Source organism: Panthera onca, chromosome D4, assembly GCF_046562875.1.
Source record: "Panthera onca isolate mPanOnc1 chromosome D4, mPanOnc1 haplotype 2, whole genome shotgun sequence".
Classification (NCBI taxonomy): Eukaryota; Metazoa; Chordata; class Mammalia; order Carnivora; family Felidae; genus Panthera; species Panthera onca.
In genome coordinates this window covers 56,241,666-56,258,140 of record NC_138351.1, presented here as the reverse complement: position 1 = coordinate 56,258,140, position 16,475 = coordinate 56,241,666, and the positions used below count along the sequence as shown (strand labels likewise).

Sequence of the window (16,475 nt, the reverse complement as noted above, 5' to 3'; positions counted from 1 at the left end):
ATCTCATGGTTCACAAGATTGAGCCCTGTGTCAGGCTCTGCTCTGACATCACGGAGCCTGCTTGGGATTCTCTCTCTGCCCCTCCTCTGCTCAAACATGTGCTCTCTCTCAAAATAAATAAATAAACATAAAAAAAAAAAGGAAGAATTGCTATATAAGTATTTTGGTAGAATGTAGTTCCCAATCATTAAACTTACCTACACTAATACCAGGGTCTGGAGATAATTTGTTTTTATTTTTTAATGTATATTTATTTTTGAGTGACAGAGTGTGGGCGGGGGAGGGGCAGAAAGAGAAGGAGACACAGAATCTGATGCGGGGCTCGAACTCACAAGCCGTGAGATCATGACCTGTGCCAAAGTCAGTCACTTAACCAACTGAGCCACCTAGGTGCCCCTGGAGATAATTTTTGCACACACTGTGTCCTCTGTTTTCCCTCCCCTCATTACTTGCCTACTTTTCATTATCCTTTAGGAAGTTACCTCCTCTACAAACACCTTCCTTGGGTGGGGGATCCTTTGATCCTGCTCAGTCCTTTGTACTTGCCCTGCTACTGTACTGTTTAAACTACTATTGCACTGTTTTTTTTTTTTTTTTTTTTTTTTTTTTAATTTTTTTTTTCAACGTTTTTTATTTATTTTTGGGACAGAGAGAGACAGAGCATGAACGGGGGAGGGGCAGAGAGAGAGGGAGACACAGAATCGGAAACAGGCTCCAGGCTCCGAGCCATCAGCCCAGAGCCTGACGCGGGGCTCGAACTCACGGACCGCGAGATCGTGACCTGGCTGAAGTCGGACGCTTAACCGACTGCGCCACCCAGGCGCCCCTATTGCACTGTTTAAATGCCTGCCTCCTGCCCCAGAGTAAAGGCTCCACGAAGGCAGCAGTCATGCCTCTCTTGTTCTCTTCTGAATCATGTGAACTTAGCCTGTTACCCAGCACACAGTAGGTATGTAAAAAAATATTTGTTGAATGAAGTCAAATAAGCCATCAACACAAAGATGATACATGGATGTCTTAGAATGGCTACTCTCGGAGAAAGTAAGACTCATAGAGGAAGATACTAATAAACAACAAATGACTTGAGAACCACTCACAGGAAATAAGTGAAGAAAAATACGTCCGTCAAGATAAAGATATTGAACGCATGTTGTCACAAATGTCAAGGGTTTCCAAAAATGTTGCTTAATATGTTATGAAGTAAAAAGTAGGTTACACAATAGTATAATCTTAAAAGAGTATGAGAAAGTGTGTATCACACATGACTTATAGTCTATACACAAGAATGTGAACAGTATTTATTTCTGGATTGTAGAATGTATGCTCTTAATTGTCTACAATGAATATGCATTTTTTAAGTAAAGAATTCTTAAAAGTGTTTCAAAGGGTCTATAGGTAATGGTGCCAAATAAGCTTACAAATTGAGAATGAGGATGAAAAGTCCTTCATGGTAATGGCACTGCAGAGGTGTAGGTGAGCCTGGAGGAAGGTGTTTTGACCTAGTGGCCAGAATAGGAAGCTGCACAGGGCACAGAGGAAGGAAGAGTGGCCCCTGGTGGAGAGACACCACCACTCTTGGGATGCTCTTAATGAAACACCTTTATGCAGGCTATCAACCTTTGCTGGTGAACCTGGAAGTTGTCTCTGAAATACAGCCCATGTTCTCAAGGTCAACTGAGTTTAACTTAGTTGCAACCAGAGTAAAAATGAAAGCAAAAGAGGCTCACTATACTACCTATTGTGTAACTTCATTCACGTGACATTCTGGAAAAGGCAAAACTACTAGGACAGATAATAGATCACTGATTGCTGGGGCCTGGAGACAGGAGGGAAAATAACTATAGAGATGCATGAAGGAAGGACACCTGGCTGGCTCAGTTAGTACAGCATGTGACTCTTGATCTCAAGGTCATGAGTTCAAGCTCCACATTGGGTGTAGAGATTATAAATAAAAACTTAAAAAAAAAAAAGGGCATGAAGGAATATTTGGGGGGTGAATGAACTATTCTACATCTCGATTATGGTGATGGTTACATGACTGTATGAATGTTTTTGCAAAACTCAAGGACCTGTACACTTAAAAGGGTAAAATTCTATTTTATGCAAATTATACCTTAATTAATTAAAATGTTTATTTTATTTATTTTGAGAGAGAGAGGGAGAGAGAGAGAGCACATGAGCAGAGGAGGAGCAGAGAGAGAGGGAGAAAGATAATCCAAAGTACGCTCTGTGCTGCCAGCACAGAGACCTACACGGGGCTTGAACTCACACACTGTGAGATCATGACCTGAGCCGAAGTCAGTTGCTTAACCAACTGAGCCATGCAGGCACCCCAAATTCTACCTTAACTTAAAAAAAGAAAAGAAAAAAGGGGCCAAAGCAAACCTCTGCTTCTTGGAGTATATTTTTACTTTGAGAAACAATGAGACTAACAACTCTAAAAGTAATTCAATCATAAATCTCTAGCTGGAACAATGAATACTTGGGAGAGAAAACTTACCTCGTGTTTGCCCATGCACCACTTCTGAGTCAGGAAAGTACAAGGGGGACACTTCTCTTCACTATGACAAGAATGATACACTGTTAAGAGAGAAAGGAAATTAGGAATTATGTCTAATTAGGAATAATGTTTAAATAAAGCACATAAATTATTATATATGTTTTAATGGTATAGAACATAGAACTTTTAAGTTTAGAAGCTGGGAATACTTTTTAAAATGGTCACAGGAAAGTAAAAAGTAGGCGACTTTATTTCAAAGTGCTGAAGGATGAGCATGAGTGAGTAAAAGAAATCCCACTGAGGTGGGACAGACACACCAAACACAGAAGCAGAGAAGGAGGCAGCTTTTCCACTCATCTCCTGCAGCACAGACCCTGGTCTGTCCATTCTACTCAGTCATTCTTTTGGCCCTATCACATACAGCTCAGTTATCTCTGCTACTCATGCCATCTGACATGCTCCCCTGATTCCTTTCAATTTCCTTGCTGCCTGTAAGAGGCAGTTCATCCTAACTCATCTCCTCCAACAAAGCCTTTCTTGGCTGACCATACCCTGCTCAGAGCTCTGTTACACTCCCTAATGTCAATGGCTTGCTACCATGTTATCTGGCCCATCTTTACGAAACGGTTGGTTGTGTGTCATGTGCATGTAACTACCATCCTCTTCCTCTTGGGAAGAACAGAAAAATCTTGAGATCATGGGTTACTTTTTTCTTCTTCTGAACCTCTCTCTGTGTCTGATACCATGGTGGGTATACAACTAACTCTCAAGAAAAGTTAAAAGAATGCTGAACAAAAGTGGGCTAAAACAACACACCTCAAAAATGGTTAAGTTCTTATTATGGACATTACCCACCAGGATTTGGACTTCATCTGTGACATTTGCAAATGAGTGTGAAGGAGGGAGTGGGTGAGTATTGGCTGGGGCACTTACTTCATCTGGTGTGAATACCAAACTAAGTTGGGAGGGCCCTCCAAAGGTCCCCAGGAAAGAAGGGACATTCTACTCCATGAGGAATTTACTTCTTTTTTACTCTATTAAAATACTCAAGAAATGAAAACGGGTTGTTTATTTGTCAGTCTGAACTATATGGCTTACTGTAAGTACCAAATCTGGTGACTTCGGTTATTTCAGGTTTGCCTCTGGGACTTGGTAAAATGAAATGACGAGCCTACCATGGTCCTAGAGGAAAGCTAGTGACTAGACTGGACAGAAAATGGATGGTATTAAGTAGCTGCTGGCCAGACGTCTACAGCAGTTTATGAAAGAAGAATTGGAAGTAATTATCTAACAACATGAGACTAAGTTATAGCCCATCCATGTACTAGCACACTCCATTAACCACTAAAAATCTATATTGTAGAAAAATATTTATTGACAAGAAGAAAGATTAAAATTACAATAAGAGGGGAAAATCCAGTTAAAATAAATTCAGTAGCATCACACTTTAATATTATGAAAAAAAAATGCAAATATCTATTTTGCCCATGTAAAAAGCCCTGAGAAATATATATTAAGGTGTAAAAAGGTGACATAATGGATGATTTAATTTCAATCTTTTGACTTCATCTCATTTATTCTGAGAGAGAGAGAGAGCATTCACATGAGTGGAAGAGAGGGAGAGAGAGAGAATCCTAAGCAGACTCTGCACTGTCAATGCAGAGTCCCTATGTGGGGCTCAAACTCACAACTGAGATTATGAGCTGAGCGGAAATCAAGAGTTGGATGCTTAACCAACCGAGCCACCTAGGCACCCCTCTTTCTTTTTATACAGTAAACATATATTACTTCCTTAACAACAAAAAGTTAGTTTCAATTTTGCAAAAAGATGTTCAACTTTGAAATATAAATCAAAATTGAAGGCAACAAGAAGAAAAGTCCCTGAAAGACAAGATCAGCTGGCGATTCTTCCAGCCTTTCAGGTGTGTTTGATATCCACTGAGTAAAGAAATGGAGTGCACTGTTGATTCTCAGCTGTGGCCCAGATCACAGACTCACCTTCACAGAAGCAGCCCCTGAGAACAGGGAACAGGGGTGGCCATCACAACATGACCTCAGAGCAGTAAAGACTGTCATGCAACATCCTAAATGACACAGTGTGAAACAGGCTGTGAGATGGGGGAGGCAAGGAGTTGGGACCCACCTGGATGGTCACATTCATGGACTCTGGCGCAGGTCTGGGTACACTCGGGGGGTCTGGTGCCACAGGGAACTGGAGGGTAGATCACTGACGCACCACAGTGGCAGGTTAATTCATCAAAACCTGATGGAGCAGCAATGAAACAAAACAACCCTTCATGATGTGCACATACATATTTACACAGACGACAACACACACACACACACACACACACATTTATTTTGGCTTGTATTACTTTTTAGGGGACTGCTTTTTTCAAAAAATGTTTTTATTTTATTAAACCTGAGCTGGTGGCAATGGAGCAGACAGATAAGAAGCATTTCATTTTTACTTGCAACAAACTGTAAGTCCATGAGTAACCCAGGAAATTTTTACATATATTTTATAAACAACAGATCTATAGACCATCTCTTTTGAGAGAACAAGAGACTTCTGCTAAAGACATAGCTTTTTATTTTTTCAAACTCCTTTAGTTAGGAAAATGGATAGAGATTATGAAAGCCACAGGTAATTAACAAACATACAAAAATATATATTTGAATATACACCTCAGAGAAGCACTGAAGCCACTCAAAAAAATTCTTACAGGTCTAATCAACACCTATCATACTAGAAATGTGAAGTTGAAATGAAGCACAGAGCTACATCTGAGTTCATTACACACAGGCCACAAGTCAAATCAAAATGAGGGCTCACACTGGACAGCTCTAATAAGCAGCCTACCTTGTCACGAGCTCTCTTAACTCCTAAATCCCAAGAGGAGTCAGTTCTCCAACTCTAAGTCTTAGTAGAGGCCAGGACTTTGGCCATGGTTCCCAACTAGATCACCAAGGGTCAGAAGCCCAGGGCTCTTGAGATTCTTCCACCTACTGCCCCTCTCCAGTCAGCACTCTCTTCAGCAAACCCATCAGAGGCTATACAATGTGGTGTAAAGAGCCCCGTAAATATAGTCAGGAGACTTAGGCTTCTGGTCCCGGACCTTCTACTTACTTACTTAGTGACTGTGGGCTGGTAGTTTAACATCTCTGAGCTTTCTACTGGTCAAATGGGAATACCAAACTTTGACCTATCCATTCAACAAGCTAATATATGTGAATTAGCTAGGTAAAGGGCAAGGGGTCATGTAAGTTGTTTTCATGGAATTCATGTGTGTGTGATTTATATCAAAGCACTGACTCAACTCCTTTTTGAAATTAAGTAGGTCTAGCATTCTATCAAAGACATTTTGGGAAATCTTGATCTAGGCCAATCTTTTAATGTAGCAGTTCTCAAAGTATGCTCTGTTGACCCGTAGGGGTCCCTGAGGGTCTTCAGGGAGTCCATAAGGCCAAAATTATTTTCATAATCAGACTAAGACATGGTTCTTTGCCCCACTATGTTGACATTCGCAGTGATGGTGCAAAACCAAGAGTTGGTAAAACTGCCAGGGTCTTAGCGCAAATCAAGGCAGTAGTACCAAACTGTAATCACTGTAGTTTTCATCACCATAAAAAAGTCCTCGATGAAGCAGTAAAGAAAAAAACTGATCCTTAAATACATGTCTTTTCCATAATCTGAAATAAAGTGCTTACGCCGCACACTAAAATATAGTCTGGCTGTTATAAAAATTTGTTTATTTATTTTATGGTGAGCCTGGGTGTCTCAGTCAGTTAAGCATCTGACTTCGGCTCAAGTCATAGTCTCATGGTTCATGAGATCAAGCCCTGCACTGGGCTGTCTGATGTCACCGCAGAACTTGCTTCGGATCCTCTGTCCCCCCTCTCTGCCCCTCCTTTGTGCTCTGTCTCTCTGTCTCTCTGTCTCTCTCTCTCTCTGTCAAAAATAAATAAACATTAAAAAAAAATCTGGTTATTAAAAATAAACTAGTATGAGTGCTCACTTCAGCAGCACATATACTAAAAAAACAACTAATATGGGATAGGAAACTATCAAAATCCTGGAGGAGATCACAGGGAGCAACCTCTCTGACCTTGGCCGTAGCAACTTTTTTCTAGATATGTCACCAAAGGCAAGGGAAATGAAAGTGAACACGAACTACTGGGACTTCATCAAGATTAAAAAGCTTCTGCACAGCAAAGGGAACAATCAACAAAACTAAAAGGCAGCCTGAGGAATGGGAGAAGATATTTGCAAAACGACATTACCTGATAAATGGGTAGTATCCAAAATCTATAAAGAACTTACCAAATTCAACACCCAAAAAACAAATAACCCAGTTAAGAAATGGGCAGAAGACATGAATAGACATTTTTCCAGAGAAGACATACACATGGCTAACAGACACATGAAAGGAGGCTCAACATCACCCATCATCAGAGAAACACAAATCAAAACCACAATGAAATACCACTTCACACTTGTCAGAATGGCTAAAATTAATAACACAAGAAACAACAGGTGTTGGCAAGGATGTCGAGAAAGGGGAACTCTCTTGTACTGTTGGTAGGGATGAAAACTGGTACAGCCACTCTGGAGAAACAGCGTGGAGGTTCCTCACAAAACTAGAAACAGAACTACCCTACCACCCAGCAATTGCACTAGTAGGTATTTACTCAAAGGATATAAAAATACAGATTTGGAGGGGTATACACACCCCAAAATTTACAGCAGCATTACTAACAATAGCCAAACTATGGAGAGAGCCCAAATGCCCACTGACTGATCAATGGATAAAGATGATGTGGTACATATATACAATGGGATACTACTCAGCCATCAAAAAGAACAAAACCTTGCCATATGCAACAACATGGATGGAGCTGGAATGTATATACTAAGTGAGATCAGTCAATCAGACAAAGACAACCTACGATTTCACTTGTACGTGGAATTTAAGAAACAAAACAGATAAACATATGGAAAGGGAGGTGGGGGACACAGAGAGGGAAAGAAACCACAAGAGACTCTTAAAGACAGAGAACAAACTAAGAGTTGATGGAGGGAGGAGGGTGGGGGATGGGCTAGATGGGTGATGGGTATTAAGGAGGGCACTTGTGATGAGCACTGCATGTTGTAAGTGCTGAATGAATGTAAGTGATGAATCACTGAATTCTACTCCTGAAGCCAATATTGCACTGTATGTTAACTAAAATTTAAATTAAAAGAAAAAACCTAATACATATTTTTTAAATTCCTCATTTTAATCTCTAATATGATAAGTATAGCTATAATTCACATAAAAAGAGCTCTTTGAGGGTCCTTGGCAATTTTTAAGAATGTAAGTAAGTCCTAAGATGAAAAAGTTTACAAACTGCTGCTAATAATACAGAGAAGGGAGACTGCTGAGGACAGAATTTGGTTCAATGATATTTAAGAGTAATCCATTAATGAACCAGATCTCATTTTAGGATTGTTGCTTACATCCCAAGTTTCGTACATTCAGGGATGACAATGCAGCATGAGAATAACTTTTTAAAGTCACAACATATCTGAAATACTTAGGCTTAGTTGAGTAACCCATACCAAACTAATCAGTCCCTCAAAATATATTATGCCTGAACTTCTAGACAACTCTTAAGAGTTTTTTTTTTTTTTTTTTAAGTTAATTTATTTATTCTGAGAGAGAGATAGGGAGAGAGAGAATTTTAAGCAGGCACTGCACTATCAGTACAGAACCCAATGTGGGGCTCAATCCCACCCACTGCAAGAACATATGACCTAGGCCAAAATCAAGAGTTGGATGCTTAATGGACTGAACCACTCAGGTGCCCCTATCAAACTTTTTAATCAATCAATTAACTGTTTGATAAATTTTTTGAGACAGCACAGGGGAGGTGCAGAGAGGGAGAGAGAATCTTAAGCAGGGTCCACACCCAGCGCAGAGCCCAACATGGGGCTCAATCTCACAACTGTGAAATCACGACCTGAGCCGAAATCAAGAGCTAGACACTTAACCAACTGAGCCACCCACAGATCCCTAGAAAACTCTTTAATAAAAGCATACAGTGAAGACACTCACTGGCTTGCCAGCATGACTGGCAGTTCCCACGATGACAAGGTTCTTCACATCTATGAAGGCCACAACGGAGTTTCCTCCCACAAATCAAAGGACACTTGTGCTCCTTATCCTAAGAAGAGATTCATATTTGTTTGCAAAATTATCTACATTTTATATTTTCCACAAACAACAAGAAGATTAATTTAAAAAAAAGCTTTCTACAGTTATGGATGAAATGATGTCTGGAATTAGCTTCAAAATAATCAGAGGGAGCAGGTGGAGAGGTGGATGAAACAAGATTAGTTATGAGCTGATCACTACTGAAGCTGGATGTTGCATATATGGGATGCATGCTAATCTTTCTGCTTTTGTATATGTTTGAAATTTTCAATAATAGGAAGAAATCTTTATGTCTTCAAATACTGATTTATAAATAAGTCTTTTTTTTTTAATGTTTATTTTGAGAAACAGAGCCAGTGAGCAGGGGAGGGGCAGAGAGAGAGGGAGAGAGAAGATCTGAAATGGGCTCTTTGTGACAGTAGCAAGCCTGATACAAGGCTTGAACTCACAAACCACAAGATCATGACCTGAGCCAAAGTCAGATGCTAAACTGACTGAGCCACCCAGGCGCCCCTAAAAGTAAGTCTTAATATGTTGTACAATTTCATCATTCTTCATCTTATCAGTATGTAAACTTCAAAAATAACAATTATGTATGATATACATACATAAGCATGTGTACACATGCACTACTTTGCTAATGGCACTGTGTGCTCTTGTTTGTACACACACAAACACACGCACAACATGGTAACCCAATTACTGCCAGGTGGTGCTTTATTTAGTTCCATATAAGTGAATACTTCAGATAACTGAAACTTGCTCCTTTCAAAAATGCCCCACTCATTTTGCCTATTGACCTGATCCAAGCTGTATATGAAACCCAAAGCCCAAATTGCTAAGACCAGCCCAATCTGTGTATTGGGACAGCACACAATCTCCTGCAGAGGACTGTATGCTCATCTGATGGTCTTAGGCTCTGGAGCCTGAGGGCTTCTGTCTTTCTCTTCTTTCCCCATATTGCCACTGGCTGACTTCTTGACTTGGCAAAGGCCTAAAAAGGCCCAGGCCTGTCTCTCTGGGCAGCTCTCTCACTACTGCTCAGGGGCCTCTCCCAGTGATGTCTGAATCTGGACTACATTCCAGATGGCTGAGGTTTCTAGATGCTTGGCCCCCGGATGAATGAAATCTGATTGTACCTAATGATAGGTCCACTTACCACACAGCATATCTCATTACATTTATGTCGTCCACACAACCGTTTCTTGTTACATCGCTTATCACACATAAATGTAGCATCTGTTGTGGCCAATTAAAAAGAAAAAAAAAGAAAGGAGATGAACATTCACTCAACAAATATTCGATGACTACAAGCTGAAGAAACACATATGTAATAATGTAAATAAATTAGTTATGGTGAAAATGCATATTAAAATAAGATATGCTAAAAATTTTCACCTGTCAGATTGTACAGAAAAAAAAAAAAAGACAATATGGTACGGGTGAAGGTGTAGAGAACAAGGCACACTCCGTGGATGGGAGTATAAACTTTTGGTACACATATGTTACCTATCAAAAATTTAAATGGTAATTCTATTTTAAGTAACTATTCCTATACATATACTTTTGAAAATATATTTTTATATATTTTAATATATTTTGTTGCACAAGCAACAAAAGAAGAAACACAAATTGGGGCTTGATCAAAACTGAAAGATTTTGTGTACCAAGGACACCACTAAGAAAGTGAAAAGACAGCGCACATAACAGGAGAAAATATTTGCAAATCATCTATCTATAAAGCTCTAGGATCTAAAATACATAAAGAATTCTTACAACTCAACAAGAAGAGAACCCACCCAATTAAAAGACAGACAAAGGACTTAAACAGACTCTTTTCCAAAGAAGATTACAAATGGCAAAGTACATTTAAAAATGTTCAGCATCACAAGGGAAATGCAAATCAAAACCTTAATGACATATCACTTCATATCTACATAGGATAGCTTTAAGAAAAAAAACACATAAGAAACGAAAATAAAAACAAAAAAATAAGTGGGGCGTCTGGGTGGCGGGAATGTAAAATGATGTAGGTGCTACGGAAAACTGCTGTGGCAGTTCTTTAAAAAAGTACACACAATTATCATATGATCCATCAACTCCACTTGTAGGTATGTATCCAAAAAAATTTAAACAAAAACTGTGTACAAATGTTCATAGTAGCACTAATCCAAATAGCCAGAATATCGAAACAACCCACAATGTCCATCAACAGATGAATAAATTGCGATATATCCACACAATGAAGTATTATTCAGTCATAAAGAGGAATGAAGTACTGATATGTGCTACACATGGATGAATCTTGAAAACATGCTAAGTGAAAAAAGCTGGGTATAAAAAGGTTATGTATTATAGAATTCCATTTATATGAAATACTCAGAATAGGTAAACCCATAGCAGTTTAGTGGTTCCTCGGGGCTTGAGGGGGTAGTGAGTGGGAAGTGAAAAGTTAATGAATACAGGGTCTCCCCCTTAGGTATGAAAATGTTTTAGAACTAGATAGAGGTGATGGTTGCACAACACTGTGAATCTGTTACATGCCAATGAATTGTACACTTTAAATAAATGCTTACTTTAAGAGAGAGACAGTGTATGTGAAAGTGAGCAGGGGAGGGGCAGTGAGAGAGGGAGAGACTCTCAAGCAGGCTCCGCACTGTCAGCGCACAGCCTGACATGGGGCTCGACCTCATGAACTATGAAGTCATGACCTGAGTTGAAATCAAGAGTCAGACACTTAACCAACTGACTACCCAGGCACCCCTGAATTGTACACTTTAAAACAGCCCATTCTACATTATGTGAATTTTACCTCAATTTTTAAAAATAGGCTAGGTGCTGAAGTATTTATGAGTGAAATGATGTTTGAGATTTATTTTCAAAGTACTTCAGTGAAAATAAAAAGGAGGGAAGGAAGGGATGGAAACAAGATAGGCAAAATGCTGACTACTGATGATGGGTGACAGGTGCATAGGGGTTTATTATATTAATCTTTCTACTCTCACATATGGTTAAAAATTTTGATAATAAAGTTTTAAAAAGTGGGACAAGATGGATACTGTATTATTCATAATGGGGAAAAACTGGAGACAAACTAAATGATCACCAAGAGGGAAAGAGTGAACCTCACTGTGGCATACCCACATACAGAATACTGTGAAAGAGGGAGAGTTATATACACTGACATAGAAAATGTCTTTGAGGGAAGAAGAAAAAAAAAAAACCAAATTGCAAACAATATGTTTAGTATAAAATTAAGTTTAGGAGAAAAAAATAAAACTAACTGGCAGATGTATAAAGCTAGGACCCAAATCCAACAAACTAGTAACAGTTTCATCAGGGAAGGGGAGGAGGGAAAAATCAGGTTAGGGTGTATTTTCACTTTTTCCTTTATATTGTTTTTATTCCGTTTTTTTTTTTTTTTTACTTTAAAAGCATATTAATGTAATTTTTTCAAATTATATTTTTAATAACCACAATTTTGACTGTGGTTTTAAGGCAGATATTTCTGCTTACCTTCCAAACAACCACTCCCCACCTTCTTTTTTTTTAAAAAAAATTTTTTTTTAACGTTTATTTATTTTTGAGACAGAGAGAGACAGAGCATGAATGGGGGAGGGTCAGAGAGAGGGAGACACAGAATCCGAAACAGGCTCCAGGCTCTGAGCTGTCAGCACAGAGCCCGACGCGGGGCTCGAACTCACGGACCATGAGATCATGACCTGAGCCGAAGTCGGCCGCTTAACCGACTGAGCCACCCAGGCGCCCCCCACTCCCCACCTTCTTAAGGCTAACAGAGGCTTAATTCTGCTCAGAAACTAGGTACCCATGTGCTCCTAGTTTCAGGGGTGAATGTAGAAAAGTCTAGCCTATTAATTCCATTTTCTTTGCTAACGTTGGGTTTAGGCAGGAGCATGTGATACAAAGTGTACTGAGGTCCTCTCAGGATTGTCTTCCTTGCTCTTGAGAAGGAAAGGAAGCTTAAGAATCTCTTTCTTTCCTTTAGATATTCCTGGGTAAGATGTTGATGTGTGGACTTGTTGTAGCTAACTTATATCCATGAGGAGAAAACCAAGAAAATCAGAGAAGCTGAACTGGAGTCCTGGAATCAGGAGGTTGGAATTAACCAACTCTGGACTTGTTCTGCCTCCATACTTCCTATTATGTGAGACAGTAAAGCCCCTTATCGCTAAAGTTGTTTTTCCTTGGGTTTTTGATACCTGCAGACAAAAGCATCCTAATCTAAAACAGCTTTCTTTCTGGCCAGAATAAGATCTTTTTATTTTGTACACATTTAACTTCTATCACTTTTCCAAACAGGTATTAAGGTGGCTTAAACAAAAGACTAAGTGATGGTGAGCAAAAGAAAGAATCTTAATAGTGTGGGATGTCAGGATCAAAGACAAAGGAAGAAACAATACTGTAGGCCTCAAGGTTAAGAAGGCTTGCTGGCTGAGTACCTGTTCCAGGTGTCCAACAGTCATATCAAGCTTTAAGGGGATCTAGCATCACAGTCAGTATGTAAAAAGCTTGCTGCATTAGGTATTATTCTCCTTCACCCCCACTACTACCATTTTATTATGAAAATTTCCAAACATAAAAGTTGAAACAACTTTACAGTGAATATCCATATGCCCATTACTGAGATTTTACCATTATTTTTTCACCTTTCTATCCACCTATCAATTTACCTTAATATTTGATACATTTTAAAGTAAACTGCAGATATGACTACACTTACCTTTTTTAGAACTTAACCAGAACTTATGATTTTTATTTTTCTTTTGAGGCAAAAGAAAATGAAACATATAAAATGAAATATACAAATCTTAAGTGTACCTTTGCAGAATTATGACATATATAATACAAACACTTATCAAGAAACAGAACAATTACTTTTACCCCAGAAAGTCCCCTCATGCCCATTCTCAGTCATACCTTCACTTTTGAGACTGGTACATGGAAGCTCCTATGGAAAAAGGAAAAGAAAAACAAAAAACAAAAAACAAAAAAACCAACAGTAACTCCTTTAGGAACAAATGAAACAACACAACTAGAGTATAATGCTATATATAACACGTACACCCTAAATATCCTATACTTTTCTGGTAGTCACTTATTCGCCAACTTCACCTATCTGGAGCTAGGTTAGCCCAGTTTCTATATGAATATGCTTTACTCACAGTGGGTCTCCTGGTTTACTGACATTTCGTGCAAATATAATTGTAACAATCTTTGTGGTCTGGCCTCCTAATTGAAAGTAGATTTTAGGAATTATAAAATCTGAATGGAAGGAGGGATTGCTAAAAGTACATAAAGCAAAGAAAAAAAATTGCCTGGCAAAGGAGACAGAAAAAGCCACAAAAAGCAGAAAAAATTGAAAATATGTAATAATCTGGTACCAGAGGCAAACAGGTCAACACACTTAAGAGCAGCATGACACTGCAGAAATGCAGCAAAGTAGAATATAGTAGTCCTCTGGCATTCAGTTTTATGACTTTGGTAATTACGTATGAACGACCCCAAAGATCTACCATATGTAACTTGCTGAGGCATGATCCCAAATAACATGTGTGGAGAGGATGCTGTGTGGGAAGCAAGTCAGTCACTTGGGGGAGAGTGAGCCTGGCTGCCCAGTATCTACATCTGAATTTGGCTTTGATGTCATTTACAGGTTGCTAGGTACTCAGAAACTAGCAAAATGCTAAAAATATTCTTTCTTAGTGAAAAGGACTCTGAAGAAAAGGGCAGTTACTAGAGTTGAAAACAGAAGCAAAAGTCTAAGAAATGGAAGATTCTTGGCTACAAAGATGTCTTAGATACATTAGTTGGCTGGGTTGGATGATAAGGAAGAGTTGCCCATATGTTCCCTGGAGATACAAAGCAAAGGTGAGTCATGAAATTGCTAGAGTGCGTGCTCCAGTTAATGCAAACACTGGACTGCAGAGAAGAAATGACATACTGGAGTGGTTACCTTAATTGCAGGGAAAGGGAGAGCTCCTGTAGATCCTGACAATCATATGAATTACCAATAAAAACTTAAATACAGTATTCTTTGGCAAGAGGTAGTACAGCATACATTTTTCAAAGATTCCCACCAAAGTGATTAAAAGAAAACCACCTTTGAAGCTTTAAGAAATAAGTTTTATTTATCTAGAAAACTCACTTCCATGGAAAAGCCCATTCCATTACAAAAGACATTTCATGAAAAATCTGGCTGAAGAATGAGGTGATGACCATCAATTGCAAAGAGATTTTTCACTTTGTCAAAGGTTTCAATAGAATTCATACTGACAGTGAGTGCCTCCAGCAATTTTAGAATAAAACTTTTATTTGCAAAAATTCACTTTATACACAGCTTTTCATGAATATGCTCACTGCCATGGGATCTGCTATTAGAGTGAGGGCAGACAGTGAATGAGAATCAAAAAAGCACAGAGAGAACAGGACTGTTGGGGAGAAAGAAGCAAACAGACAGTACCCATTTCTAGCTCACACATCCCAACTCTGCTTGTGCTTCTTGGTCACAGCCAGCACCTCTGGGCATCACTAAATCTGTGATTACTAAATCACAGTATTTCACAGTCTTTAAGATCCTGTGTCTGACATTCAAAATATCTCTACTGACCCATGTACTCTGGTTTCTTTCAGGAAAAAAGCCGTGTGTGTGCACGCATGCGCGCACACATCTTTTGCCACATGTAAATTACATTATTTTTACATTTTTATTCTAAAGCTTACCCAGTAAGCTAGCTGCCAATTTCTGGAATAGATCCTCAGAATCATTTGCAAGTCAGCTGCTACCCAGCCCTTGGGCTTGGTAGCAGTTGAATATGCACTGAAGGTGGGTCAGAGAGGACAGATCAATAGTTGCTATGTTCTCCAAGCTGGATTTCCCAAAGACAGCAAGGCTCTTGCCTCTGGTTACAAACATAGGAATGGGCATGAATTCCAAAATGGTAAGATGTCCCTTTTATAACAAAAAGTCCAATCAAAACTCCCCAGGGCAGAAAGAAGAAATTGACAAAAACAGTTGTATAGTGAATAATTAACCTTACTGAAAGGGTGATCTGGCCTTTGCCACTGCCTTCTGGGAAGTGATCTCTAAGCTCCTGGAATATCATGCCTGAAGGAGTGTCATTGTTTGCCTGAGGCCTTGGGTCATCACATAGTCTAACATGATTTAGCGTACAGGCTGGCCATACTGAAAAGTCTTAGGGTGGGGACTGGCTACACCACAGAGACCAATAATATGACTTAGGATGGGGGCTTTGGGTCACAGAGTAATGGCAGACCTCTGGTGACAATCTGGAGATTGAGACCAGCCACATGGGCAGTCAACCATGTCTACACAATGGAGCCTCAGTAAAAACTGAACACCCAGGTTTGGGTGACCTTTCCTGGCTGGCAACACTCCATGCATATTATCACAAAATGATGTTGAGAATGTTAACGCTGTTCCAGCTCCACAGGGAGAGAACAATTAGAAGCTTCTTATTTGGCACTTTCTTGAGACTCTGCCCTGCATGTTTCTTCCTCTGGCTGATATTAATCTGTATCCTTCCCCTGTAATAAACTGTAACCATGATTATAACAGCTTTCTATGTGTTCTATTGAGTTCTAGTGAATTATCAAACCCTGAGGGTGGTCTTAGGGACACTGGACTGCAGTTGGTATCAGAAATTAGGATGGTCTAACTACTCTAATTCAGCAGTTGTCTAAACTCTTGCAACGACTGTCAGAGATAAGGGTGATCGTATGGACTACGTTCTCTCCAA

General features: G+C 39.3%; 1 protein-coding gene across 2 annotated transcripts in view; it reads right to left on the bottom strand.

The window, feature by feature from the left end:
- Positions 1-16,475, bottom strand: part of NFX1 (nuclear transcription factor, X-box binding 1) — a 73,883-nt gene that overhangs the window by 12,763 nt on the left and 44,645 nt on the right. For both annotated transcript variants that reach the window (XM_060609508.3, XM_060609510.3), the window contains exons 11-15: positions 13,636-13,666; positions 9,857-9,936; positions 8,599-8,707; positions 4,644-4,763; positions 2,501-2,580 (exon numbers count right to left, since the gene is read on the bottom strand). In XM_060609508.3, the coding sequence (XP_060465491.1) occupies positions 2,501-2,580; positions 4,644-4,763; positions 8,599-8,707; positions 9,857-9,936; positions 13,636-13,666 (420 nt within the window). The remainder of the gene's footprint in view (positions 1-2,500; positions 2,581-4,643; positions 4,764-8,598; positions 8,708-9,856; positions 9,937-13,635; positions 13,667-16,475) is intronic.